The 27,702-nt window shown below is 41.2% G+C and overlaps 2 protein-coding genes across 2 annotated transcripts; one reads left to right on the top strand and one right to left on the bottom strand.

The window, feature by feature from the left end:
* The first annotated feature begins 381 nt into the window (after positions 1 to 381).
* Positions 382 to 15,908, top strand: CIMAP2 (ciliary microtubule associated protein 2). The gene is made up of 10 exons (XM_073643410.1): positions 382 to 502; positions 1,969 to 2,056; positions 5,275 to 5,445; positions 5,528 to 5,650; positions 7,502 to 7,639; positions 7,710 to 7,853; positions 9,050 to 9,217; positions 10,888 to 11,016; positions 13,282 to 13,412; positions 13,767 to 15,908. Exons 1-10 carry the CDS (start codon positions 453 to 455, stop codon positions 13,849 to 13,851), a joined length of 1,227 nt encoding a protein of 408 aa, XP_073499511.1. The 5' UTR covers positions 382 to 452; the 3' UTR covers positions 13,852 to 15,908.
* On the bottom strand, positions 15,054 to 27,702 carry DHCR24 (24-dehydrocholesterol reductase). Its single transcript, XM_073643409.1, has 10 exons — positions 27,589 to 27,702; positions 25,683 to 25,933; positions 21,893 to 22,048; positions 21,080 to 21,185; positions 20,529 to 20,647; positions 19,516 to 19,779; positions 19,292 to 19,435; positions 18,696 to 18,893; positions 17,928 to 18,106; positions 15,054 to 15,900 (listed from the first exon to the last, which is right to left on the bottom strand). Exons 2-10 carry the CDS (start codon positions 25,911 to 25,913, stop codon positions 15,747 to 15,749), a joined length of 1,551 nt encoding a protein of 516 aa, XP_073499510.1. The 5' UTR covers positions 25,914 to 25,933; positions 27,589 to 27,702; the 3' UTR covers positions 15,054 to 15,746.

Raw genomic sequence — 27,702 nt, 5'->3', positions numbered from 1 at the left:
ATTGATGATTTTTGTGTGACTTTGTTGTCAGCTCATTCAACTTTGCACAGAACAAAGTATTCAATCAGAATATTTAATTCATTCAGATCTAGGATGTGTTATTTGAGTGTTCCCTTTATTTTTTTGAGCAGTGTATATATATATATATATATATATATATATATATATATATATATATATATATAATATGTCCAATTTTCACTGCAATAAAACGACCCCTCCTGTGGCTCTTGGGACCCAATAGCTAGTAACTGAAACAGATCAGATCGGCTGGTGTGAGAACACTGTGCGGTCCCTTTAAGAGAATAGAACTCGGAGCAAGAAGCAAACATTCCAGGAACCTGTTCCACCGCTCAATCTTGTCGGCGATTGGCTGCATTCTGTCGTCACGTGACAGGCAGTGTTTATAACTATGACAGGCGTCTGCGTTGCTATAGCGACCAGGGCACAGAATGGCTGGGAAGAAGTTTAGAGGTGCTCCCTTTGGCAGCCAGAGTGCCAGGTACAATGTCCTCCCTCCTGGGAGACCAGGGGCTTAGTTTTCTCCACTTTACCCAGCAATGCCTGGGGCTGCTGCTGGAAGATCAGAGATTGATGTGTATGGTCTAGCTTTAAGCAGTGTTTTCGGTGCAATGTGCAGTTTTTTATTGCATGTTCATCTTCAGACATTATATCTGATAATTTCAGCTTTTCCATCAGCATTGCAGGCATTTTTAATTATTTTATTATTTTCATTTACTTTTGTTTACAAGTGTCTGTGTCCAAACTAGGGTAAAGTTGCATGACCAAAACATTTGTGCAATTTGCTGTCACTTGACAGCGAGAAAGGAAAAAAAAAACAGCCACATTGCAGACATATAATCCATCCACAGTTGCACGCTGCTTACATTGAGGTCTATGAGGGCAAATTCACATGTAACCATTGTAGTTCATTGAAAGATAAGTGAATCTATATCTTTTATTTATAAAAATCTGCCACTCCAAAACGGAAAAATCCATGCTTTAATTCATATGCAAATGAGACTGAAGTGCTCTGGGCATGATCGGAGCACTTCCTGAGACTCTGCATCTAATCCCTTTCTACCTCTATCTTCTTTTGCTTTACTGACAGATCAGTAGGTTCCGGAAGAGCTCCAATCACGCCCAGAGCACTTCAGGCTCATTTGGATATGAACTTAAACAGCTATTTTTTAGCCATTGAACGGCAGATAATAGAAAGTTACAAACTGGTTAATCCTTTAACAAACTACATGACAATATAAGCAGTTTATGGGGGGGGGATGGGGTTGTCATGATAAATTCCTTTAATCCATTGCATAATTGATATTGCAGGGATCTCTAAAGTGACTTTTTTTCAGGTTTATAAAACATATTGTGAATTTTTCAGTATCGGATGTCTGATTTTCGCAATGCATTATTAACAAGGCTCCGTTAGACACATTTCACTTTTCAGCATTTGTATAAATGCTTGTGAAAAAAAGCAACATGGATTTACAATGCTTTTGATTTTTTTTACTTGTAGGTTGGCTCTTTTATTTGTTTTATTAGTAACATTTTTTTTCTCTGCCATTTTTTTAAGTTGTATAAACCATAAACATCAATACTAAGGATATTCTGCTCGAAAAAAAAATTGCAACTGACCCCAAAATGCCAGAGAGGCACCACAAACCATAAAGGTCTTGTGTATATATAGCAAATTAACATCTGGTTAAAAGAGGGGGGGGGGGGGATTGTAAAAATGCAATGAAAAATGCCCCCAAAAATGTGGTTACTTTTACAGCTAGTGTGTGAAACCAGCCATGCGGACATAGTGTCTTAGCTATTTGTGTCCTGGTTTATGGTCCTTGACCTTTGTTGTGAACTTGCACCTAAGTGACCAAATCCTTGTTTGGGAGGTAATTACTGAGCACAATTGCATCGTTATTTTACATCTATAGACGTCTTTGTATCCTGCACTTTATCTTGCAGATTTGATGTGTCTGCAGTTTATCCTGAATTGAAGAAGCCTGGCACATACACACAAGTATCATACTGCAAGAGGGCAACCTCAGAGCTAGTGAGTAAAAGATGCCAGAAACCAATTCACTGAGAGATCAGGTTACAGCTGCCTTTTGAAATGTATGGAGGGAAGAAGAGCAGAGTTGGAGAACAGGCAGAGAGATACACATAGAGTGGTGGCCAAAAGTATTGGCACCCCTGCAATTCTGTCAGATAATACTCAGTTTCTTCCTGAAAATGATTGCAATCACAAATTCTTTGGTATTATTATCTTCATTTAATTTGCTTGCAAGGAAAAAACACAAAAGAGAATTATTATTATTATTTATTATTATAGCGCCATTTATTCCATGGTGCTTTACATGTGAAAAAGGGGTATAATACAAGAACAATTACAATAATCTTGAACACAATGTGACAGCGACTGGTACTGGAGGAGCGAGGACCCTGCCCGCGAGGGCTCACAATCTACGAGGGATGGGTGAGGATACAGTAGGTGAGGGTAGAGCTGGTCGTGCAGCGGTATGGTGGAGCGGTGGTTACTGCAGGTTGTAGGCTTGTCGGAAGAGGTGGGTCTTCAAGTTCCTTTTGAAGGTTTCCACGGTAGGCGAGAGTCTGATACGTTGGGGTAGAGAGTTCCAGAGTAGGGCGGAAGCACGGGAGAAATCTTGTATACGGTTGTGGGAGGAGGAGATAAGAGGGGAATAGAGAAGGAGATCTTGTGAGGATCAGAGGTTGCGTGCAGGTATGTAATGAAGCAAAAATCAAATCATTGATCATTTCACACAAAACTCCAAAAATGGGCCAGACAAAAGTATTGGCACCCTCATCCTAATAATTGGTTGCACAACCTTTAGCCAAAATAACTACGAACAACCGCTTCCGGTAACCATCAATGAGTTTCTTACAATGCCCTGCTGGAATTGTAGACCATTCTTCTTTGGCAAACTGCTCCAGGTCCCTGATATTTGAAGGGTGCCTTCTCCAAACTGCCATTTTGAGATCTCTCCACAGGTGTTCTATGGGATTCAGGTCTGGACTCATTGCTGGCCACCTTAGAAGTCTCCAGTGCTTTCTCTCAAACCATTTTATAGTGCTTTTGGAAGTGTGTTTTGGGTCATTGTCCTGCTGGAAGACCCATGACCTCTGAGGGAGACCCAGCTTTCTCACACTGGGTCCTACATTATGCTGCAAAATTTGTTGGTAGTCTTCAGACTTCATAATGCCATGCACACGGTCAAGCAGTCCAGTGCCAGAGGCAGCAAAGCAACCCCAAAACATCAGGGAACCTCCGCCATGTTTGACTGTAGGGACCGTGTTCTTTTCTTTGAATGCCTCTTTTTTTTCCTGTACACTCTTTGTTGATGCTTTTTCCCAAAAAGCTCTACTTTTGTCTCATCTGACCAGAGAACATTCTTCCAAAACGTTTTAGGCTTTCTCAGGTAAGTTTTGGCAAACTCCAGCCTGGCTTTTTTATGTCTCGGGGTAAGAAGTGGGGTCTTCCTGGGTATCCTACCATACAGTCCCTTTTCATTCAGACGCCGACGGATAGTACGGGTTGACACTGTTGTACCCTCGGACTGCAGGGCAGCTTGAACTTGTTTGGATGTTAGTCGAGGTTCTTTATCCACCATCCACACAATCTTGCGTTGAAATCTCTCGTCAATTTTTCTTTTCCGTCCACATCTAGGGAGGTTAGCCACAGTGCCATGGGCTTTAAACTTCTTGATGACACTGCGCACGGAAGACACAGGAACATTCAGGTCTTTGGAGATGGACTTGTAGCCTTGAGATTGCTCATGCTTCCTCACAATTTGGTTTCTCAAGTCCTCAGACAGTTCTTTGGTCTTCTTTCTTTTCTCCATGCTTAATGTGGTACACACAAGGACACAGGACAGAGGTTGAGTCAACTTTAATCCATGTTAACTGGCTGCAAGTGTGATTTAGTTATTGCCAACACCTGTTAGGTGCCACAGGTAAGTTACAGGTGCTGTTAATTACACGAATTAGAGAAGCATCGCATGATTTTTCAAACAGTGCCAATACTTTTGTCCACCCCCTTTTTTAGGTTTGGTGTGGAATTATATCCAATTTGGCTTTAGGACAATTCTTTTTGTGTTTTTTTCATTGAAGACAAATTAAATGAAGATAATAATACCAAAGAATTTGTGATTGCAATCATTTTCAGGAAGAAACTGAGTATTATCTGACAGAATTGCAGGGGTGCCAATACTTTTGGCCACCACTGTAGGACAGTGCTGCTGCTTTTTAGTAACTGTTTTATCTTATCCCAGTGCTGAATTCACAGATAGTCATCTGATCAGTGTATCTAATTTGTATGGGGGTCTCCTCACTATTCTCAGACAGATGAATTTGGGGGAGAGAAGAATTTGCATTTGGAGTCACAATGCTGGATCCTTTCATTCGTACAGGAAATAAGCTAGCATCAGAGGTGTCTGCGGCTTACCTTCTTCTTTCCATACACTCATCATGTGTATGTAGAAGTAGGGAGAGATAGTCGATCATTATCTATGGTGGAGAGGTTCCCTATGAACCTAAACATTTTTTTTTCCGTCTAGGACTATAACATTATCATTAAGGTAGGGCAACAATGTTTGGCTAGTGGGGTGGTAGGGGGCTTTCTGGAACCCTCACTAATTATCAAAATGAGCCAAACATAAGGGCTTGTCTGCAACCAGGCATTAGAAAAAGACATATTACAGTTTTCATAAAAACCCTTTCCCCTGGCTGCAGTTTGCTTTTTTTTTTAAAAAAAAAAAATCAAAAGAAAAATACCACAGAAACAAACTTTGTCTTACTCGCCCTCTCTGGGTCCAGCACTGATTCTCCACTGCTGCCCCCAGCGTCCGTTACTGTCTGCAGTGCAGCGCTAACGTAAAATCGACAGCACTGCAGCTAATCAGTGAGCACAGCGGCTCTCAGCAGCCTGTGCTGTCAACTCAGTCAGAGCCACCGAGCTCAGTGATTGGCTGCAGCGCTGTCTACGTGATATCAGTGCTGCAAACAATAACAGACACTGGGAGCAGTGGTGGAGACTGAGTGCTGGACCTGGGGAAGGTGAGTAGAGAACTTAAAATAAAAAAAATGCAGCCTAGAGGACAGGTTTTTTTTTTAACTATTTAACTTTTTTTATGACCGGAGCTCTGTCCTAAGTTTTGCTCTGTGGACCCTATGGTTACAGCAAAACCTGCAAAATTGACTAAGGTCCATATTATCAGTTTGTTGAGTTTGGAATTACACCATAATCTAATCCAGGGAAGACGGTTGGGTCCAGGATCGTATGACGCCGCACCGGGCGATTTCAGTCCTTCAGTTCTCCAGAGAAATGCGTCAGTGCCTGGATGGAAACGAGCAGAAGAGACAGAAAGGCTGACGGAGATGCCTCACGTTCTTTACAAGGAAGCCTGGGAGAGGAACCGCTTGTTGGTGAGGGATGAAGGTGGCATGTTACATTCTGCCCAACTTTAATAACTTATCTGACATCTTGGATATAACTTAATTTCTATAGAGACAAAACATGGGACCTGGGCGATACAATACCAAGTCATTTGTGGAATTGCTGGAGGACAAGCCAAGTAGTGTACGTGGAGTATGCAATACCAGAGACGTGCGCTTCAAGGAAGATAAAAGGGTAAAGCGTTTTGCAATATTTTGTATCTCAGTCTTTGCCACACGCAAGTTGGCTGCTCTGTGCAGGTGATTTTATACACTAGATCCATGTAGATTCCAAGTTTTCTGTTGTAGCTCTAGCTGCAAATCTGCATGTGTTACCTAATAAATCCACAAGCGAATGAGCGTGCTGCAGGATAAGAAATCCGCACTTGCCCATTTATCATTTGCATTTTTTTTTTGTGCACGTGGTGCATGAATTTTCCACAAAATCAATAATACTCTTTATTTTTGTTTTCCACCTTTTTTTCGACTTTGTAGTGGAAAAAGTCGCATGTTGCCCTAAAATGTAGCAAAATTTGTGCAAAAAATTTCAACCTGTTATTGATGCAAACAAAATGTTATAATGTTTCTTTTAAAGTTAAAAATCTCTAATAAAAATTACAATTAGAGAAAAAAAATTTCAGCCTCACAAAAAATCAGTCTGTGGTCATTTGGGTAAAAATCTTACAATTTATGAATCAGCCGACAACTTCTGGAAACCCCAAACCGCACCCACAATGACGAATGTAAAAAAAAACACAGAAGGAAAAGGTGCAAATGAAAAACACCAAAGACTCGACAAATAAAGGCGCAAATGCAATAATGACTTGGGACCTAAATCTTTAAAAGGGTATTTTCATCCCAGACATTTCTAGTATATTCATAGGATATGCCATTAATGACTGATATATGTCGATCGCCCAAGCATAGTCCTGTGCCATTGGTGAACACCTAGTCTATAGATTATTATATGGACAAAAGTATGTGCCCCCTTCACATCACACCCACAGCAGCTTTTATGACATCCTTTTCTTCATCCACAGACAATAATTTGGCGTTGGTCCTCAATTTGCAGCTATAACAGCTTCCAATTTATTGGAAGTCTTTGTATAAGATGCATCTGTGGGAATTTTTGCCCCTTCATCCAGAAGAGCATTTATGAGCTCAGACACTGATGTTGGGGAGAGGTCGGACTCACAACCTCTGATCTAGTTTATCCCAAAAGTGTTGGATGAGGCTGAGGTCCGGACCCTGTGCGGCCGGTCATGTTCTTCCCAGCCAACTCCCCCAACCTTGTCTGTATGGACCTTCTGCACTGGGCACAGTCATGGGGAAAAGAAAAGGGTCTTCACCAAACTGTTCCTACAAAGGTGGAAGCTACAATTGTCCAAAATGTTTTGTGCTGAAGTATTAATATTTCTCTTCACTGGAGCTAAAGTGGCCCAGACCAACCCCTACGCCAATGAATAATCCTATGGTAGGAGTATCCATCCCCCCATTACCCTGAGAATAAAGTCTACTCGCTTCTGCACGGAACATTAGGTGGCCTCATTCACTTCGCTCTCTGTTTCTGGCTTCGTGATTGTCTGGAAATGCCATTATGCACGTTAGGACGCAGTCATACGTCCGTATAAATCGGAACGCAGTGCACTGACTGCCCGGCGGCTCTCCCAGTCCCAACCCAAGCGTGACAACTGCATAGAAGTACATGAAGCTATCACGCTTGGGTCAGGAAAGCCACTGGCTAGTCCGTGCACTGTGTTCCGATCTCATTCTGATTAATACGGTCATAACAGGGGTGCAGCACTTAACGTTGCAACCCCTTTTTGGTTAAATTATAAAGTGATGGCATATCCCAGCAATATTTCATCACTTACTGAGATAGGAGTAAGCATAAAAAGAAAATCAATTTATATCTTAACATTACATGACCCATAGTCACTTAAAAGAAATGTCTTTTATAGTCGTTTTATGCATTTGCATCTCGGTGTGTATATACTTTAACATTGTCCACGTAACCAATTCGACCACATCTCTCCCCTCCATGCAGGACTGTTACCCAGGACCTGGATCTTATGGAAAAAAAGGAAACCGTTCTGCATTAATACAAGAGTGGACTTCAAAGTCTGCAAACTCAAAAGGCATCATGGACAGCGAGACGAGTAGATGTGGCACAGCAGAGAGCAACGTGAGCGACCATGATAGGAGAGCGACCTGTAGTGATTCGCATATTTCTTAATGTTAATCTTATTTTACAGGGATGTGACCTGGGACCAGGAACCTACAACATCAAGAGCTCCACGAATGAAACCTTTAATCACGTTGTGGGAAAGAGAGGTCCGTACGACTTATTCACCGGATCAAGATCAGGGCCCATCCTTTACGGACACTTTGCTACACCTGTAAGTAGAGTCACATATATAAAGCTTGACAGGTAAATCTGTGGGCAGATCTGTAGTAATACATCCCTCCTGCATTGTACTGAAGCCGACAAATAGACAAGTTTATCATGCGGAAACCGCTTCAGGAAACTCTCTTTTTTATGGAGCTTTTTCTAACCAGGTTTTGCAAGATTTTTTTTCCCTAAAGCATTCTTTGCAGATTTTTGACTTGATAGTGACTTAGTTTAAAGTGGATTTCATTAGTGTTTGCTTAAAAAAATGACACGATCCATTCCAAAAACTGCTTTAAAAACTGTGTGAACATAGCCTTAGGGTATGTGCACACAACGTCTCAAATCCTACAGCAGAACCGCCAATATTTTCCTAAGCCAACGGTCTTTTTTCTGACGTGGCTTCATGGGCAGTTTGGTCAATGTTTTTTTTACAGGAGCTCCTCTTTATACTTTCAACTATAGGGTGTCTTGACAACAAAGCTGTCCTAAGAATGAACATGTTACTTCTTTTATTTCATGTTACTTCTTGTTTTTCGAACCCAGAAGAAATGATAAAAGAATGAATATGTTCAAAGCAATGTCATTTTCACATTGCTCTGCATTATGTTCATTTTTTTGCACCGCTTTTACAAGCAGATTTCAGGCAGAATCCGCCTGAAAAAGACATACCCTAAGGAGTTTTTTTTTGAAGATTTTTTTCAAGAATGAACCTTCTTCAAAGTGTTGCGCAAAAACACATGGAAAACTTTCCATATTCATTTCTATGGGAAATTCACTGTGCTGTTCATTTGAGGGGTTTCTTGAGCTATTATTTTTTTTTTACAAGGGGAGGGAAAAAGTGCATGTCACTTCTTTGAAGCAAATACTGATGGAATAGACTCCAAACTAGGCACTGTGAAATCAAAAGGCTGCAAATAAAACACAAAAAATACACTTTAGGAAAAAAAAAACTCTTTTGAAACTCTTCAAAACCTCTTCGAGAAACGCTGAAGGAAAAGAAAAACTTGTCATTTCTGAACACCTCACAGCAGTCTTAATCAAGGGCTCGCTATCATACGATGTGCCAAATTCATTAAGAGACACATGCCACTTAATGAATTCATCGCATCTTCTTAGTTGCGTGCTGCTCGCCAGAAATGCTACTCCAGTACAAATTGCCAGCGCTTTTAGTGGTAAAAAAGTTATTTTTTTATATACATACAGAAAAATTACCAGTCGGAGCCCGGACAGTATAAAGTCAAATCGTTTATTGAAGAACTGGAAAACGAGCAGAAAAAGAAAAACGGAAAGTTTGGGAAAATTGCTCAGTATCCTAAAGTTCCAACCGAGAGAATATTTTGCAGCTCATTGACTCACTGGTCCCGGCCCATTGTAAGTATTTTAGATGGAGCAAGAAACATGGAAGGTAATAAATCTCTCCTGCCAATATATAGCCTTGTCTATTCAAAGAAAAAAAAATCCTGAGAACAGAGCTCTCAAATGCCCGCTAGGAATGGAGAAGTGATCGCTCGTGCGCAGTACTTGGCCTTCTCCAGCAGTCCCATAAGTGAATGGAGCAGTGGTATTTGACTGCCTCTTTCTTAGGATTGCTGGGAAGTAGTGCCACAGGCTGATCGCCTCTATGCCACGCCGCATTGATGCAGTAATTGATGCAAAAGGAGCCTCGACCAAGTATTGAGGGCATTTACTGAACAGACATTTCAGTAGACCAACATTTTGGATTTTAAAAACATTTTTCAAGCTGTTGTTATAAAGTATTCTAATTTACTGAGATAATGACTTCTGTGTTTTCATTGGCTGTAAGCCATAATCATCAACATTAACAGAAATAAACACTTGAAATAGATCACTCTGTTTGTAATGACTCTATATAATATAGGAGTTTCACTTTTTGTATTGAAGAACTGAAATAAATTAACTTTTTGATGCTATTCTAATTTAGCGAGATGCACCTGTAGGTACCGTCCATATTGGGTACACCTTGTCTTGGTGGGATGGCTTTTACGTTTTTTTTTTTTTTTTTTATCAAACCAATGTTAGCTAAGTTCCCTATGTTATTTACATGTACTAGCACTAAGATTTACTTACTTTAGGGTATTTGCTCATTTTTTTTTTATCTTGGGTTTTGCTTGTTAAATGACGACAGTGTGAATGCACACCTATGCATTGCTCTTATACCAACATATGCTCCGGCTCAAATTTTTTTAATTTTGCAGTAGATAGATGGTAACCTTTTTAAAGGTGTTTCCTGGTTTGGGATATTGATGATCTAGTTTTAGAATAAGGGTATGTGCCCACGATACAGAATTGAAGCAGAAAATTTCTGCAGCATTTCTGCATGTTCTTGGCAGTAAAAATGCTTGCGGATTTTACATGCGTTTTTGTCGCGTTTTTACATGCGGATTTGACTTGCATTTTTCAAATGCATTGGGACCTCAAATCCGCATGCAGAAACGGACAAATAATGGACATGCTGCGGATTTTTCCGCAAGGAAAATTAGCTGCGGAAAATTCCGCAGCATGGGCGCAGAACATGCAGATTTTCATTGGGGATCATGGGGCACGGATTACCAAGCGTTTTGCAAGCGTTTTGCAAGCGTTTACGCTGCGGAAATTCCGCAGCAAAAACGCTTGAAAAATGCATAGTGTCCACACAGTCTAAGTCATCAATATTAGATTGGTGGGGTTCCGACACCCAGCACACCATCGATCAGCTGTTTTTAGTTCCAGCGTGCATTTCCTATATATACCTACACAGTTTGTCATTGTCAGCACTGATTGGATAGTGTCAGACTGTGTCGAGGCACATTCACAATTAGTAACACCCAGTTGTCAATTTATTCATAAATTTCTAGGAGGATTAATAGAGGAGCGGTGATATTTTAGCATTCTAGAATGCCCCAGGAATATAAATATTTACTGTATTCCTGGGGCATTTTAGAATGCTAAAATTGCCCCGTTCCTCTGTTAAGGGGGAGATCCCCACACATTTATCACAATGTACTGGTTCTGGCCATTATACTTGTAATATTTTATTATAGGGCTCTCCAGGACCCGGCTCTTATGAAGCGATACCAATATTTGGCTCTGTACGGAAATCTTCAGTGCCCTTCCTAACGTCTGCTAAGAGGTTTGAGAGGAAGTCATGCCGGCTCCTTTTTGGAAGCAGTGTAAGTGTGTCCTATGTATGCTTGGTGCACAAGGGAGTCAGCTAAAAATCACATTATTGTATGATTTTATGGTAAATCCGCTGCATAAACAACCCGTATGCATATACCCATATCACTTTTTTTTTTTGCTATATGCATTTGTGTCCCTCTTTATTGCATAAAAGCATTTGGTGGTTTCTTAAAATCATGACTATGTACAGTACAGACCAAAAGTTTGGACACACCTTCTCATTTAAAGATTTTTCTGTATTTTCATGACTATGAAAATTGTACATTCACACTGAAGGCATCAAAACTATGAATTAACACATGTGGAATTATATACTTAACAAAAAAGTGTGAAACAACTGAAAATATGTCTTATATTCTAGGTTCTTCAAAGTAGCCACCTTTTGCTTTGATGACTGCTTTGCACACTCTTGGCATTCTCTTGATGAGCTTCAAGAGGTAGTCACCGGAAATGGTCTTCTAACAATCTTGAAGGAGTTCCCAGAGATGCTTAGCACTTGTTGGCCCTTTTGCCTTCACTCTGCGGGCCTGCTCACCCCAAACCATCTCGATTGGGTTCAGGTCTGGTGACTGTGGAGGCCAGGTCATCTGGCGCAGCACCCCATCACTTTCCTCTTGGTCAAATAGCCCTTACACAGCCTGGAGGTGTGTTTGGGGTCATTGTCCTGTTGAAAAATAAATGATGGTCCAACTAAACGCAAACCGGATGGAATAGCATGCCGCTGCAAGATGTTGTGGTAGCCATGCAGGTTCAGTATGCCTTCAATTTTGAATAAATCCCCAACAGTGTCACCAGCAAAGCACCCCCACACCATCACACCTCCTCCTCCATGCTTCACGGTGGGAACCAGGCATGTAGAGTCCATCCGTTCACCTTTTCTGCGTCGCACAAAGACACAGTGGTTGGAACCAAAGATCTCAAATTTGGACTCATCAGACTAAAGCACAGATTTCCACTGGTCTAATGTCCATTCCTTGTGTTCTTTAGCCCAAACAAGTCTCTTCTGGTTGCCTGTCCTTAACAGTGGTTTCCTAGCAGCTATTTTACCATGAAGGTCTGCTGCACAAAGTCTCCTCTTAACAGTTGTTGTAGAGATGTGTCTGCTGCTAGAACTCTGTGTGGCATTGACCTGGTCTCTAATCTGAGCTGCTGTTAACCTGCGATTTCTGAGGCTGGTGACTCGGATAAACTTATCCTCAGAAGCAGAGGTGACTCTTGGTCTTCCTTTCCTGGGTCGGTCCTCATGTGAGACAGTTTCTTTGTAGCGCTTGATGGTTTTTGCAACTGCACTTGGGGACACATTCAAAGTTTGCCCAATTTTTCGGACTGACTGACCTTCATTTCTTAAAGTAATGATGGCCACTCGTTTTTCTTTACTTAGAATTTGTATTATGGCAAGAAAAAAGCAGCTAACAGTCTATTCAGTAGGACTATCAGCTGTCTATCCATGAGACTTCTGCACAACACAACTGATGGTCACAACCCCATTTATACGGCAAGAAATCCCACTTATTAAACCTGACCGGGCACACCTGTGAAGTGAAAACCATTTCCGGTGACTACCTCTTGAAGCTCATCAAGAGAATGCCAAGAGTGTGCAAAGCAGTCATCAAAGCAAAAGGTGGCTACTTTGAAGAACCTAGAATATAAGACATCTTTTCAGTTGTTTCACACTTTTTTGTTAAGTATATAATTCCACATGTGTTAATTCATAGCTTTGATGCCTTCAGTGTGAATGTACAATTTTCAAAGTCATGAAAATAAAGAAAAATCTTTAAATGAGGTGTGTCCAAACTTTTGGTATGTACTGTATGTATGAAATCTTTCATTGGATCGACTTATGATACTGCCTCGCAGGATTTTGCTTTTATACCCAAGCGCTTCTGTGCTATTGTGTTACACTTTGTCTCATTAAAGGGGTATTTCCATCTTCAAGATGCTATTCCAATATTTAGTATGCGTAATAGTAATAATAATAATATTAGCACATACCTCCAATTAGAAATGTAGTATAGTTCTTCTGATTACTTATGTCGCTTACCCCATGTGCAGGGCATTTTCCACCAGGCTACATAGTGCAAACTGAGCGTTACGTAGTGAATAGAAGCTTCGTCAGTGCCGATGCCTCCATAGGACCTAGCGATCACATGATTGCCGGGTGTCTGCGGAGAAACATTGTCACTTTTTTTTTTAAAATAATTTTCAAACAGGAACTTAAATTCTCTAAATCATCATCACTACCTTTCATCTTGCAGAATCCAGTTGGCGTAGGACGATATAATATAGACAAACCAGCACGCGGCAAAACAGCAACTTGCTTCCGAACGTCATTTCTTTCAAAAACGGGGCGATATTTATCAAATTTTGAAAGGGACAAAGTTCTACAGTAAGTACAACATGATTATATCCGGCAAAGATTCACTATTAAAGCAGTCAAATGTAGAATTTAGAATTGATGCTCTATACTGCTTATTATTAGCTCCTTTACTTACAGACTGCATACTCCATTGAATTACTGAAGTCCTTTACTTCCTCCCTGTTGGGGAATATGGCTAAAAAAAACCCCCAAAACTTCTTTATACTTGTCTAGCCCTTTAAGCAAGCAATCTCTGTAATGTGAAAACAGAGGAGAAGTTTTATGTGGATATGCCACTACATATAACCTTATAATTGGAGGGGTTCCAACCTCAGAGATCCCTGCTGATCCCAAATCTTCTCACATTTTAATTTTTTTTTCTAGGGAACGCATCCAAAAGTCCCACACTCCTTCATCTGCTAAAAAGTTACTAGAGTCTGACTCTACAGCTCCACCTCGTTCAGCGTGAGGACCGTCATAGCTGAAGATATTAAAAATAGTGACTGACGGATGTGCAGGGTTTTATTATCACGTGAATTGATTGTAATATATTAACATGATTCCTATGCAAAATCTGAATACATGCATAGGAATAACATGTTGCATTTAATTTTAAAGGGTTTGTCCAGTACTACGATATTAATATTGATAGGTCATCAATATCGGATTGGCGGGATCTGATAGATGGCACCCCCACCCTTCTCATTTTTTTCCCCGGTTTCGTGCTCGGCAAGAAGGGTTGCCAAAGCTTTGTACAGTATAGCCGTCGTTCTCTGGTACTGCAGCTCAGCTTTTATTGAAGTGAATGGGAGCTGAGCTGCGGTACCCAGAAACTGAGCAGGCACAGTATACCGACATGATGTTTTCCGGCTCTGTACACTGAGCACCTCTGACAGCCGTGGGACCTGCTACCAGCTGATCGGATAACCAATATCGTAGTCCTTTACACCTCCTTAATATCAGTAATTGAAATGATTTGCTGTGAATATAGGAGTTTGATATAGTTCTCAGATAATATATAAGAAATTGTCCAGTATTTTGGACTGGAAGTAAAGCTTTTTTTTTTTCTATTTTAAATCAATCCTCTGCAGCTCCAGCTCAGACAGACAATCTAGTGGTCCCAAAGATCTTCGTCAACTTCCCAGCAGCGCTAGTGTCATGTTCATCCATTAGACCACTGCAGCCAATCACTAGCCTAAGCGGTCCTGTGATGTACTTGCCATCATCACTGCTTTAGCAGTCACATGCATGTAGAGAAGTAAACGAAGACTTGAGATCGAATCCCAGATAAACCCTTTAAATCATTTTGCATCATATATGACTATGGCCAAAGCAGTTTCTACTTGATTGTCTTAAATATAAATGTGTGATTTTATTTTCTTTTGTATAATTTGTGACTATTGCAAAAATGTAATGCAACATCAAAGCATAGGCTCTCTGTCAGGTTTTTGGTCAGAGTGAGGGTATATGTTCACATTGCATTTTTTAATGGCAGTCATTTTTGTTACTCTGATTGTAATATGAATGCAATGCACTTGCTCCGTTTTTGCATACTACAATAAAAAAAAAAAAAAAAAAATTTTGCCAGGAAAACAAGTGTCCATAAAAAAAAAAAATCCTATAGCAGCAAGAGAAGAAACATTGCCTCATAATACAAAAAAAAGACAAGAATTATACACACAGTCATTTATTAAAACATCCTGCTGGCTGGCATCCAGATACACAAGCATTGCCATCTTTTTGCTTCATCAGCAAAACAAACTTTTTGGCTTTTCAGAGACTGTCAGTCATTTGAGCCTTTCATGGCCCGGATGTGAATAACTGTATCTTGGTGCGGGACACCGCAGGTGGGGATATGGGAACATAGCTGCATTGCATTCTCTCCATAACTCCCGTTAAAATGAATGGGGGTGACGCCAACAGCAGAGCGGCTCCGATGGCCGGCACCTGGAGGCAGTTATTACTTTTCATGGCCGAGATGGGCCAAAGTTCACATTCAACTAAGAGACATTGTTTGCAGTCATTTTGGATGGCAAGGAGGCAGCGGTGCTGGAGAAGTCATCATGGCTGCACAGGGCTCTTCGGAGCTATTGTAGTTTTTCAGGGAACATTGTGCATTTATCTGGCGTAGTGATAAAGTGATGGAAGTGCCTCACTGGCGCCTAGATGATATATGGAAGTGGTACCAGCTGTAGGGATGGCACCAGTCAAAATGCAATGATGCATCCGATGCTGTAATGTCGGGGCGCCGGTGTTGGAGGTTTGTCAAACTCCAAGGTCCTTCAGCTGATCGTGGGGACAAATGTTTTGTAGTCTGAGTCTTGATTAAAAAAAACTTCACGTTCTGCCAAAAATGTCTCTCCCTCAGTGGCGTGCAGCTTTGCAGATCTTATCATACACCTCTGGGAAGGCGTCCTTACAACCCAGCTTCTGTCTCAACTTCTGATAGGAGGATCCATCAAACATCTCCCAGAATTCTTCACGGCTCATGTAGCAGTCTGCATATAGCATCTGGAAACTGAACGGAGAGCGAAAACCCATCAAAAACTGAATAAATTCAGAAATTGAAAAATTTTATTCTGTGCATTTGTACTGTATTTTATTATACCAACGAGTGGTGGTGGTCCCGACAATCGACATATTAGGGCGTATTCACACAGGATGGATACTCGGTGGGTATTTACAGGTAGAAAAGCCACAGCCTATATCAGTAGAAGAAAAGTTGCACATATTGCAAATAAAATCCGAGCATGGATTGATGTGTGGTGGGGATTTTAAATCAATTTATGCAGAAGGTGAAATCTACATTTGACGCCGATTCATGGCAGATTTCTTCAAGCAATTTATGTCCCTTGTGGAAATGACCATGGGATGTTTTGTATGAGGAAACTGGAGAACTTCATGCAGGCGTTACCTCTGGTCAGATTTGCACCTCTTGCAAGGCGACAACACTAACTGGTGAACCTCCATAGTATCCTGTGGATGCCCGATAAATGTTAGATCACTGGAGACCCCACTGATCACTATTACAGGGGTCCCGAGGGGGTCATATCCGTAGTAAATAGTTGTATATTGCAGTGGTTGAGAATATTTCTATGCCAATTTATGAGAATTACAACCAGATCTGCAGGGCTATTCCCCATAGAGGTGTATGGAGTGAAAGCATGCATGCTCAGCCACTGACCCACCATGATGCTGAGGAAGAACAGGGACCCCAGGGCTCCCAAAATAGCGATCTGTCTGGATCCCTCCAAAGGATCTAACATTTATCATCTATCCACATAATTCGGCAATAAATAGAGATGAGTAAAAAGTTTTGCAGTGCCCTGGTCCAACGTCCACGTCCGTACTAAATGACTGCCGGAACAGGACACTGAACTTTCCGGGTGCCTTTTGCCCTAAAAGCTTATTCAGACGTCAAATTTTCGCGTTCGAGTTGTTTCTGTGGTTTTTAAGGATAGAACTCCTTAAATTATAATCTATGGCACTGTTCACATATTTGTCTATTTTTGCTGACAAAGTGGTGAGCACAAAATCACAAAGACATGTCTAATTTTAATCTAGGTCTCGCAACAAATTCTCCAATGCAAGTCTAAGAGTCCGTGAAAAAAATCAGACAGCACTTGGATACCATCCGAGTGCTGTCCATTGTTCACGGACTGTTTCATATGAGAAGCTTGAGAAATCTTCTTTTTTTTTTTTTTTTTTTTTGTTCATCCGAGAAAAACCAATGACACGGTGACCAAACTCTGCTGGTAAAAACTGATGAAAATCACTGATGAAACTTGGACCGATTTTTGAGTATTAGAAAAATCACTGATTTCTGAATGAGACCTTAGGGCTCATTCAGACGTCAGTGATTTTCTCATATGATAATATCATTTCGCATTTCATCAGAGTTTGGTCAGGGTTTTTTTTCTTTTAATCAGAATTTCATCAAACTTTGCAAAAAACAAACAAACAGATGTGTGAATGAGCCCTTACTTGAAAAATTGCATTACTTAGGACCGCCAGTCATGGAGTAATGAAGTGGAGACTGGACCAGGCTACTGCAAATCTTTTTAGCTCATCTCAAGTGATAATTGTTATTTGTGCAAAAAAAAAAAAATCTCCATTAATAATATATTTTTGCGCTTGTTTAATGTTTCTTCTAACTTCCAAAAGTGTTTAAAAAAAAAAAAAAAACAATGCGCAATCTTCTGACTTGTGATCTTTACCCTCTTATCTACAATATGTGATACTTTGCTCTCTGTAATGACTTGCTCTGAGTTTGTGAATACAGATCTTTATTTTTCCCTATTTTTTTTTAATGTGTTAACTCTTTCCTGTTATCAAGAAATCACATTTGCAACAAATACCTAATGATAATCAATTTAAAAAAATACTTCTTAAAAGATAATAAGGACTGTAATAAAAGTCACAGCAGGGCTGAAGATTTCACAACCTGTTCCCTTCACCCTTGTCATACTGACAGTCACGTTGCACAGCAGCCTGTACCCCTGATCGTGACTGCATGTTGGAGTCAATCTAGCAGGCATAACTTACCCGTGAACATCTCTGACAAATTTTTCCAGTTGGCGCATAGAAGCTTTGGCATCGAAGTGTTTCGTCTTTGGCTCCCCATAAGCCCCGATATCTACATAGAGCTCGGCTTCATTACCCTTGGGATGGACCATGCCAGGATGACTGGGCAGAATGAAAGGACACAGCCATAGCGGGTAGACCTGTGAAAAGCATATATAAAACATGAACAGTATGACTGGGGATTTAACCTCAGTGCTACTATTTTATGGCTTATACATAGTTCCAATATATACGGTACGTAAAATGTTGAGTAAACTCAATAACTTACTTTTTTCACCCATTCTAAGGCCTCATTCACATGTCAGCTTTTCATGTACGAGTGCTATCCATGTTTTTCACAGATATCACTCGTACCTATGAACAGTCCCATAGACCATATGTCCGATTTTTTGCGGACCCATTGGTCTACAAAATCATAAAGACATGTCTGATATTGATCCAAGTGTCGGATAAAATTTGGCAATAAAAATCTATGAGTCCATAAAAAAAAAAAAAAAAAAAAAAAAAAAAATCGGACAGCACTCAGATGCCATCTATGTGCTGTCCATTTTCTTTATGGACTGATAGATTAGAGGAAAAAAAAAGTTTCTCCTGTCAGAGCAAAACTCTGATAAAACAGAGACCGATTTTCTCATCCGAAGTGAGAACCTGCACTATAGTCCAGAGCTGCATTCACACTTCTGCTGCTCGTTAGAGACCTTTTGTGAACCACGTGTTACAGATACATACACTGATCTCCCTATGGAAGGCACTGATGGCTTTCTGCAGACAATTCATTGGAACGAGCATGTCCTGCACCACGTGATGCTGCTCGTACAACTTCCTGATGGTCTCTCCTTGGGTGAGCTTTAATAAGGAGATTTTCGGAGGCACCATCCAGCCAAACAGGTAACGGAACACGGGGTGATTGCCAAATGGAATGATGTCCTAGAACCAAAGGGAGAAAGTGAGCAAAGGCTGCAAAGTCCACGAAGAACTGATTGTTACTAAAGAAATTGTACTTTGGTTTAATAATTTATAACACTCGTTATGAGGCCATTGTATCCAAAGATACCCTTGCCTTGTCCTTTGGGCATCTGTCGGGATGGTATACTATTTTTCCAGCTGTTTAGAATAGTTTCACCAGCTATGTTTTTCTTTACAGAGGCATTAAGGAAAATAAAGATTATTTTTTATGGAAACCTATGGGTGATGTGTAACACCATATGGTTATACATTGACATAGATTGTAGAAATTAATTGAGGAATATTTTGGGAAACCACCCAGACATAAACCTCGGACGCACACTGACCATGAGACTAATCTGGTTATATTGGAAACCTACCTGCAGCTCCCAGAAGATACTCTTTGTATGTCTGTGGTAGTAGTGGCGTAAAGGGATGTACTCAGTCCCACTTTGGTTATTCTTCAAATACGACTCCACGTGACGGAAAAACCAAGGTTTCCAATAACTTCCGATACTATTAATCTAAAATGAATCAAAGTATTAATGGAATTAAAGATTAGCTCAGACAAAAAGAAAGAAAAACCAATGATGGAGTCACATACCTGGTCTGGCTGAGCCTCGTCGGTCAGGACTCCGGTCATTATCACGGCCTCATCAGCGGAGTACACCAAACCCTCCACAAAATAGTTCTCTTTTTTTATGGATTCTCTTGAAAACCTCTCGCAGATCTTCTCCAGGCCTCTCACAGGCGTGTACTGCAGCTTTACATACTTCTTAGCTGGGACTATCTTTATTTCTGCAGCAACCAAGAAGCCCAGGGTCCCACACGACCAGGGGACGGCATAGAAGAGGTCAGAATTTTCGGTCTGAAGAGAGAATTAATGCACTTTTTTTTTACTTTTGCAGTCAGTGTAAAAGACTTCTAATCAAAGGGGTGGTACAAGGAAAAATATAGATAAATAAGCTATGAATAACTAATATAGGCTTATTAGGCCAGGTGTCACGATACCCCTGTAGCGTCTCCATCCTGGGATCCAGCCGCCTCGCTTCTAGGTCTGAGCTCAATACGGGACAACATTTCTAGTGGCGGCACATGACTAGCAGTGTGATAAAGCGTTATTCCCATCTTTACAGATTATCACCTTTCCATAGAATAGATAATTTGCTGATTAGTGGGGTATGACCAGAGACCCCACCAATATCATGTATTGGGCTTTGCAAAGCCCCATCTGAAGGCAGGAGTGCCCAGGCATGTGCGACCCATAATGAATGAATGGAGCAATGGTCGTACATAACTTGCGACCACCGCAATATCAATCAGAAAGTTATTAACCTATTCTATGGATAGGTGATGACTTCTAAAGATGGGAATAATCCTTTAAGGGGCTGTGCGATGGCTTATTTAAATAGCTAAACCTACCCCCTGCTATGACTATACTTTGGCTGTGATGGAGACGGGGGGCTGGTTTAGCTCAAGTCATGTGTAGAGCACAGAACAGGAGGATACGGGGCATCTGGACTAATAGTAGTTAAATAAAATACGATTTAAAATGCATTCATCTATATTTTTGTTTTACTGGAAACCCCCTTTAAATAAACATGAATTATGTCTTACTGGTGTACACCGCACAAGGCTCCCATCAGCAAGGACAAGTTCATAGGCCAAGCAGATATGTTGGAAGAGTCCAAAGTTATGGGATGACGATTCAATCCCAGTTCCCATAATCAGACCACCTGTACCAAAAACACAAACAGAGCTTTTTAGCGCTTTTAGGAATTTTTATAGGGTTACCCAACTTTGCACAATACTTCTTTTACAACCGTTCCATTGAGTAGAGGCCATACTGGCTCCAGAAACTGACGGGATCAGCTGTTATCGCCAGAGAAAGCGGAGTTTCGCCCTACAACTGTAATGTTACTGGCTATCAGGCTCCCTGCGGGATATTATCTCTGAAATGAGGCGCTGGCAGAAAAAAAGTCCAAAGCCAAAAGTTGCGCTATTGCGGGGTCATCATGATGACATCGCCTCCTGTTCCAATTCTGACAATTTCAGGTCTTTATATGAAGCATTTTTTTTTCTACCTCCTAAATTCTCAAAATTTTATACTACTGAAATCTTAGTCTCAGAGTCATTTTTTTTTTTTGATTTTATACATTTCTTCTTACCGACTGTCAGATCGTCAAGCTCTGGTACTACAGGAAGAGTCCAGCCGATAGAATTAAGAAGGGCCGTCACCTGACCCATATTTACCAAAGGCTCCACACGTACAATCTAAAGACACCAAACAAAACGTGAAAAATAAAAATTTAATGCAACTATAAATGAGATTTCTTAAAAGGGTAAAAAAAAAAAATGTAAAATGCTAATAACAAACAAGTAACTTTGCAATTTACCATTAAAATCTTCTCTGTTCTCCAAAATGGAGGGATTTTATTATGGTACAGTTTACTGCTGGTTACCTTCGTTACCTGCCACCTCTGCAGTCTATCAGCGGTGGCCAGTTTTCATGGCAAGCAGAGTTAGCAAGCTCTTTGCCATCACTGCTGGATCATTGATCCATCCAGCTATAGTCTTACTCTCTGATGCTGCAGAGGCAAAGCTGCCACAGCTTGCAGCATGGAAGAGCACAAAGTTCAGGCCAGCTGTTTGAACTGTCAATCGTCAGGAGCACACCGCCACTCCCCTGCAAAACAGGAAGCCAGCAAACAGAGGAGCAGTGCGCTCCTGAAGAAGGAAGATTGGACAACTCCTTTGCTACGACACAATGTGCTGCTCTGTGCCGCAGCCCCTTCAATCAGCTGATCGGTGAGTGGGGTTCCTAAAGCCGGATCCTAACCAATCTGATTCAGATGACGGATCCTAAGGACAGGTCAGCAATATTCAAATCTAAAATTTATTTCACTGACCCCATAACTTTATCCTGGCCCATTCTTTCCATCCCAAATAAAAAACAACCAACTTCTGGCAGTAAAAAGTACCTGTCTCTTAGTGTCCACCTCCAAGATGTCCATGAGATTGATCATTATGTTCTTATGAGTGTTCTTGTACTTCCCAACTCGCAGGGATACAGTTAACCATCCCGGCCTTCCAGTGCACATGAAGCTTTTACCTCCTTCGACCTTCCAGTGTCGTACCTAGGAAACCAGTGATATAAATAATATTAATAATACTGCTAGAACATTTTAATAAGAACAATAATATACAGTAATAAGATATCAACATTCTCTTTTTCCAGCTTCCTGATGCAGACAATTTTCATTTTTTGGGTTTTAATTTTTTTCTTCCAAGAACCATAATTTTATTTATTTTTTCTCCCCATTGACATTGCTGTATGAGGGCTTGCTTTTTGCAACACGAGTTGTAGTTTTGAATGACACTAAATTCTGCCGTTTTTTTGTGAATTGTTTTTCCGTCATTCAATATGCGGTAAAAAAAACAACATAGACCTGTCTGCATGATTCTCCAGGTCATGATTATGTTCTATATGTTAGTTTTGAAAAATATGTTGAATTTTGTGAGAAAAAAATATATTTTTGCAATCTTCTGAGACCCATAACTTTTTTTTATTTTTCCATCGATGGAGCTACGTGAGGGCTTGTTTTTTTTTGGCATGATGAGCCGGCATTTTCAATGGTAGCATTTTGGGATGCATACAACATTTTGGTCAGTGTTTATTGTATTTTTAGTGAAGGGGCGGGAACTGGTGATTTTATTTCTTTGCTTTGTGGTGCTTACCGTATAGGCAAAATTACTATCTAATTTTATAGATTGGACTTTTGTGGATGAGGCGATACTACATAGAATATATATATATATATATATATTGGATCACACAGAAGAACATTTGTGAGACGCAGAACAACTGAAAAGATCCTGGAAGAGTGCCTGACGCCATCTGTCAAGCATGGTGGAGGTAATGTGATAGTCTTTGGTGCTTAAAGTGGGAGATTTGTACAAGCTAAATGGGATTTTGAATAAGGAAGGCTATCACTCCATTTTGCAACGCCATGCCATACCCTTGATGGAGCCAATTTCATCCTACAACAGGACAATGACCCAAAGCACACCTCCAAATTATGCATGAACTATTTAGGGAAGAAGCAGGCAGCTGGTATTCTATCTGTCATGGAGTGGCCAGCGCAGTCACCAGATCTCAACCCCATTGAGCTGTTGTGGGAGCAGCTTGACCGTATGATATGCAAAAAGTGCCCATCAAGCCAATCCAACTTGTGGAGGGGCTTCAGGAAGCATGGGGGGAAATTTTTCAAGATGACCTCAGCAAAATTAACAGCTAGAAGCCAAAGGTCTGCAATGCTGGAATTACTGCAAAGGAGCATTCTGTGACCAAAGCAAAGTTTGAAGGAGAAAATTATTCTTTCTAATAAAAATCATTATTTCTAACCTTGTCAATGTCTGGACTATATTTTATATTCATTTTGCAACTCATTTGATAAATAAAAGTATGAGTCTTCTTAAAAAACACAAAATATATATACTGCTCAAAAAAATAAAGGGAACACTCAAATAACCCATCTTAGATTTGAATGAATGAAATATTCTCATTGAATACTTTGTTCTGTACAAGGTTGAATGTGCTGACAACAAAATCACACAAAAATCATCAATGGAAATCAAATTTATTAACCAATGGAGGTCTGGATTTGGAGTCACCCCCAAAATTAAAGTGGAATAACACACTACAGGCTGATCCAACTTTGATGTAAGGTCCTTAAAACAAGTCAAAATGAGTCTCAGTATTGTGTGTGGCCTCCACGTGCCTGTATGACCTCCCTACAACACCTGGGCATGCTCCTGATGAGGTTGCGGATGGTCTCCTGTGGGATCTCCTCCCAGACCTGGACTAAAGCATCCGCCAACTCCTGGACAGTCTGTGGTGCAACGTGACGTTGGTGGATGGAGCGAGACATGATGTCCCAGATGTGCTCAATCGGATTCAGATCTGGGGAACGGGCGGGCCAGTCCATAGCTTCAATGCCTCCATCTTGCAGGAACTGCTGACACACTCCAGCCACATGAGGTCTGGCATTGTCCTGCATTAGGAAGAACCCAGGGCCAACTGCACCAGCATATGGTCTCATAAGGGGTCTGAGGATCTCATCTCGGTACCTAATGGCAGTCAGGCTACCTCTGGCGAGCACATGGAGGGCTGTGCGGGCCTCCAAAGAAATGCCACCCCACACCATTACTGACCCACTGCCAAACCGGTCATGCTGAAGGATGTTGCAGGCAGCAGATCGCTCTCCATGGCGTCTGCAGACTCTGTCACGTCTGTCACATGTGCTCAGTGTGAACCTGCTTTCATCTGTGAAGAGCACAGGGCGCCAGTGGCGACTTTGCCATTCCTGGTGTTCTGTGGCAAATGCCAAGCGTCCTGCACGGTGTTGGGCTGTGAGCACAACCCCCATCTGTGGACGTCGGGCCCTCATACCACCCTCATGGAGTCTGTTTCTAACCGTTTGTGCAGACACATGCACATTTGTGGCCTGCTGGAGGTCATTTTGCAGGGCTCTGGCAGTGCTCCTCCTGTTCCTCCTTGCACAAAGGCGGAGGTAGCGGTCCTGCTGCTGGGTTGTTTCCGTCCTACAGCCCCCTCCACGTCTCCTGGTGTACTGGCCTGTCTCCTGGTAGTGCCTCCAGCCTCTGGACACTACGCTGACAGACACAGCAAACCTTCTTGCCACAGCTCGCATTGATGTGCCATCCTGGATGAGCTGCACTACCTGAGCAACTTCTGTGGGTTGTAGAGTCCTTCTCATGCTACCACGAGTGTGAAAGCACAACCAACATTCAAAAGTGACCAAAACATCAGCCAGAAAGCATTGGTACTGAGATGTGATCTGTGGTCCCCACCTGCAGAACCACTCCTTTATTGAGGGTGTCTTGATAATTGCCAATAATTTGTATCTATTGTCTATTCCATTTGCACAATGGCATGTGAAATTGATTGTCAATCAGTGTTGCTTCCTAAGTGGACAGTTTGATTTCCTTGGAGTTATATTCTGTTGTTTAAGTGTTCCCTTTATTTTTCTGAGCAGTATATATACATATACATACACATATATTTTATTTTACTAACTATTTTTTTTACCTATTATTTTAGTCTCCCTAGTGGACTTGAACCAGAACAGACACCCCTGGGATTGTGTCATTTAAATTCTGTTGGCAGAGATTGGCATTATTCCCAAAAAATCAAATTATTGCCTATTCATAGGATAGAGGATAATTTGCTAATCGCAAACTGCAATCCAAAATATTTCCGAGATCGGAGCCCTGGAACCCCAACTTATATATAGTGCACACGTGTCGCCTCTGCTCCATTCATTGTCTATGGGACTCAGCAGACCTTAGACAATGTATGGAGTGGAGGCTGAGCATGCACACCTCTGCTCCATTTAGCCCCGATATCGGGATTACTAGGGGTCCCAATTTTCAGAACCTCCGGCGATCACCAAGTTATCCCCTATCCCATGGCTCCTGAACTCTTTCCATAGATGCGCCCCTGACCTTCGCCTTTAGGATACTGTTAAAGAGTAATAAAACTTTCTAAAAACTTTTTCGATATGCCCTATTAAGGTATACAGTTGGGGTAAATGGGTGAGGGAATTAACAAAAGAAAGTTGTGTAAACCTTTTTGAGTTAAGGGGGTTGTTTCCTCACTGAATCCTTATATCCTGGGACAATCAGCTGATTACCCAGAGTCTCACTTCTGGCTCTCTTGCAAACTGCTGATTTTGCCTTCCCTCTTACCTGTTCCTGAATCTCTTTTACCCGGCGGTCATGTTGTTTGGGGGCGCTGCACATTTTAAACACCAGCCAGGCCCGGACATAATAATACACATCAAAAACAACGGAGAGCGGGAGCAAAAAGAGGCAAACAAACACCCATCTGTGGTGGACGATGACGTATTCAAAGCCTTTTGCCCTGATCCACAGCAGTAAAAGGACAAGTGCCCCGGCGACGTACAAGATCACGTCCATTGCTTCAGAGGAAGGAGAACCTGGAAAGCACAAGAACAGTGTGAATAAGGTTCCATAAGGCAAGGGAAAAAGCCTCTACCATCACCGTTCATGTCACATTAACAGGGGTCATATATTACAGGGAAGGTGGCAGACGAAAATTACCTATAGCTTAAATCAGGGTTTTATGATAAATGTGTTTCGTTCCATATCACCATCTACTGTATATTAGTAAAAAATATCATTTTTGGTGGCTTCTGTGTTATCTACTTTATATAAAAGGTGTTATTTGTCATTATACAGGAGGGGTAGGAGGTGAGCTGTGACACCACTGACTGTATATAGAGGTTTTATAGATCAATGTACAGGAGGAGGAGGTGAGCTGTGACACCACCCTAATAAGGACAGTAAATCCTGTTATCTCCTGTATATAGTGGTGTTATGAGTCATTGTACAGGAGGGGGAGGAGGGGAGTTGAGACGGCCCCTAAAGTGTTTTGAGGATCATGTGTTAGCTCTTGTATATAGTGATGCATTGTACATTAGGAGGAGGTGACCCGTGACATCTATTGTCGATCCTGTGTTATCTACTGTATATTGAGGCGTTATCAGTCATTGTACAGGAAAGGGAGGAGGTGAGCTGTGACATCTCCTACTGTGGATCATGTGTTGTCTCTTGTATATATTGGTGCATCGTACAGGAGAAGGAGGTGAACTGTGACATATATTGTGGATGGTGGATCCTGTGTTATCTACTGTATATATAGATTCAGTCAGTCATTGTACAGGACGGGGAGGAGGTGAGCTGTGACATCTGAATGGTGGACCCTGTGTTATCTACTCTATATATAGATTAAGTCATTGTACAGAAGGGGGAGGAGGTGAGCTGTGACAACACCTAAAGTGTTTTTGTGGATCATGTGTTATCTAATGTATATAGAGTTGTTATCGGTCATTGAAATACTGTCTGTGATGATAATGAGACTGCTAAAAATTCAAAACAGAATAAAAGTGTGAGTCCAGAATTAGGCTGCAAAAAAATTAAATTTTTTTTTAAAAAAAGATATATATAAGTATAAAAGTTAGAAGAGAACTGGAGTGGAGCCAGAGGGCTCCCAGAATTCATCTTCATTTCCACTTATAATATTTGCAGGATTCAACTACAACCCATGAGTCTACAGGACATAAAGGATTATATTAGTGTTGGTGGAACGTCATCTGGTTTCGCTGTATAGTTGTGATGTTATAGCCAAGTAGGTGATACTATCAGTGGAACGCTCTCCGCACATCGGATAGTTTAATCTGTTTTTATTTAGCCAGCAATCTGGTGTCAGTATAACTCCTGGTGTCGCAGCCTATAAAAAGGCACAAGTACAGTGTCCACGATCAGATATCAAAATCAAACATCAGAATGGCGTCAGTTTGAGGCTAAATACCCTGTCTGAGAACTGGTTTTGATAAGTGAACAAGACATTTATTTAGGGGTTTTTTTTTTCAAAAAAGTTCTTGTGACCTGAATGATAAAGGTCATGTGATCCGTACAGACACGTGTCCAGGCTGAGAGTATATCATGCAGGTAAACTGATGTAACACTACAATCCCCAGCATACACTGACTGCTGCACACTCATGTGAAGCGATCATACTAATGACGATACACAGGGCGCAGTTATATAACACAATGTGCCATCCGCTCACCTGTGAGCCCCGCAGCAGCCGCCACCTCCTCTCCCCAGCGCCTGCCTCTCACTGCCCTCCAGTCCCTACTACGCGGCAAGCTGTCAAAATAGGCCACGCCCCGATCGTGTAACT

This window comes from Phyllobates terribilis, unplaced genomic scaffold (assembly GCF_046119375.1).
Source record: "Phyllobates terribilis strain yellow unplaced genomic scaffold, ASM4611937v1 Scaffold_8__6_contigs__length_399053987, whole genome shotgun sequence".
NCBI lineage: Eukaryota > Metazoa > Chordata > Amphibia > Anura > Dendrobatidae > Phyllobates > Phyllobates terribilis.
The sequence above is the reverse complement of the archived record's forward strand: the minus strand, read 5'-3'. Positions and strand labels throughout refer to the sequence as shown.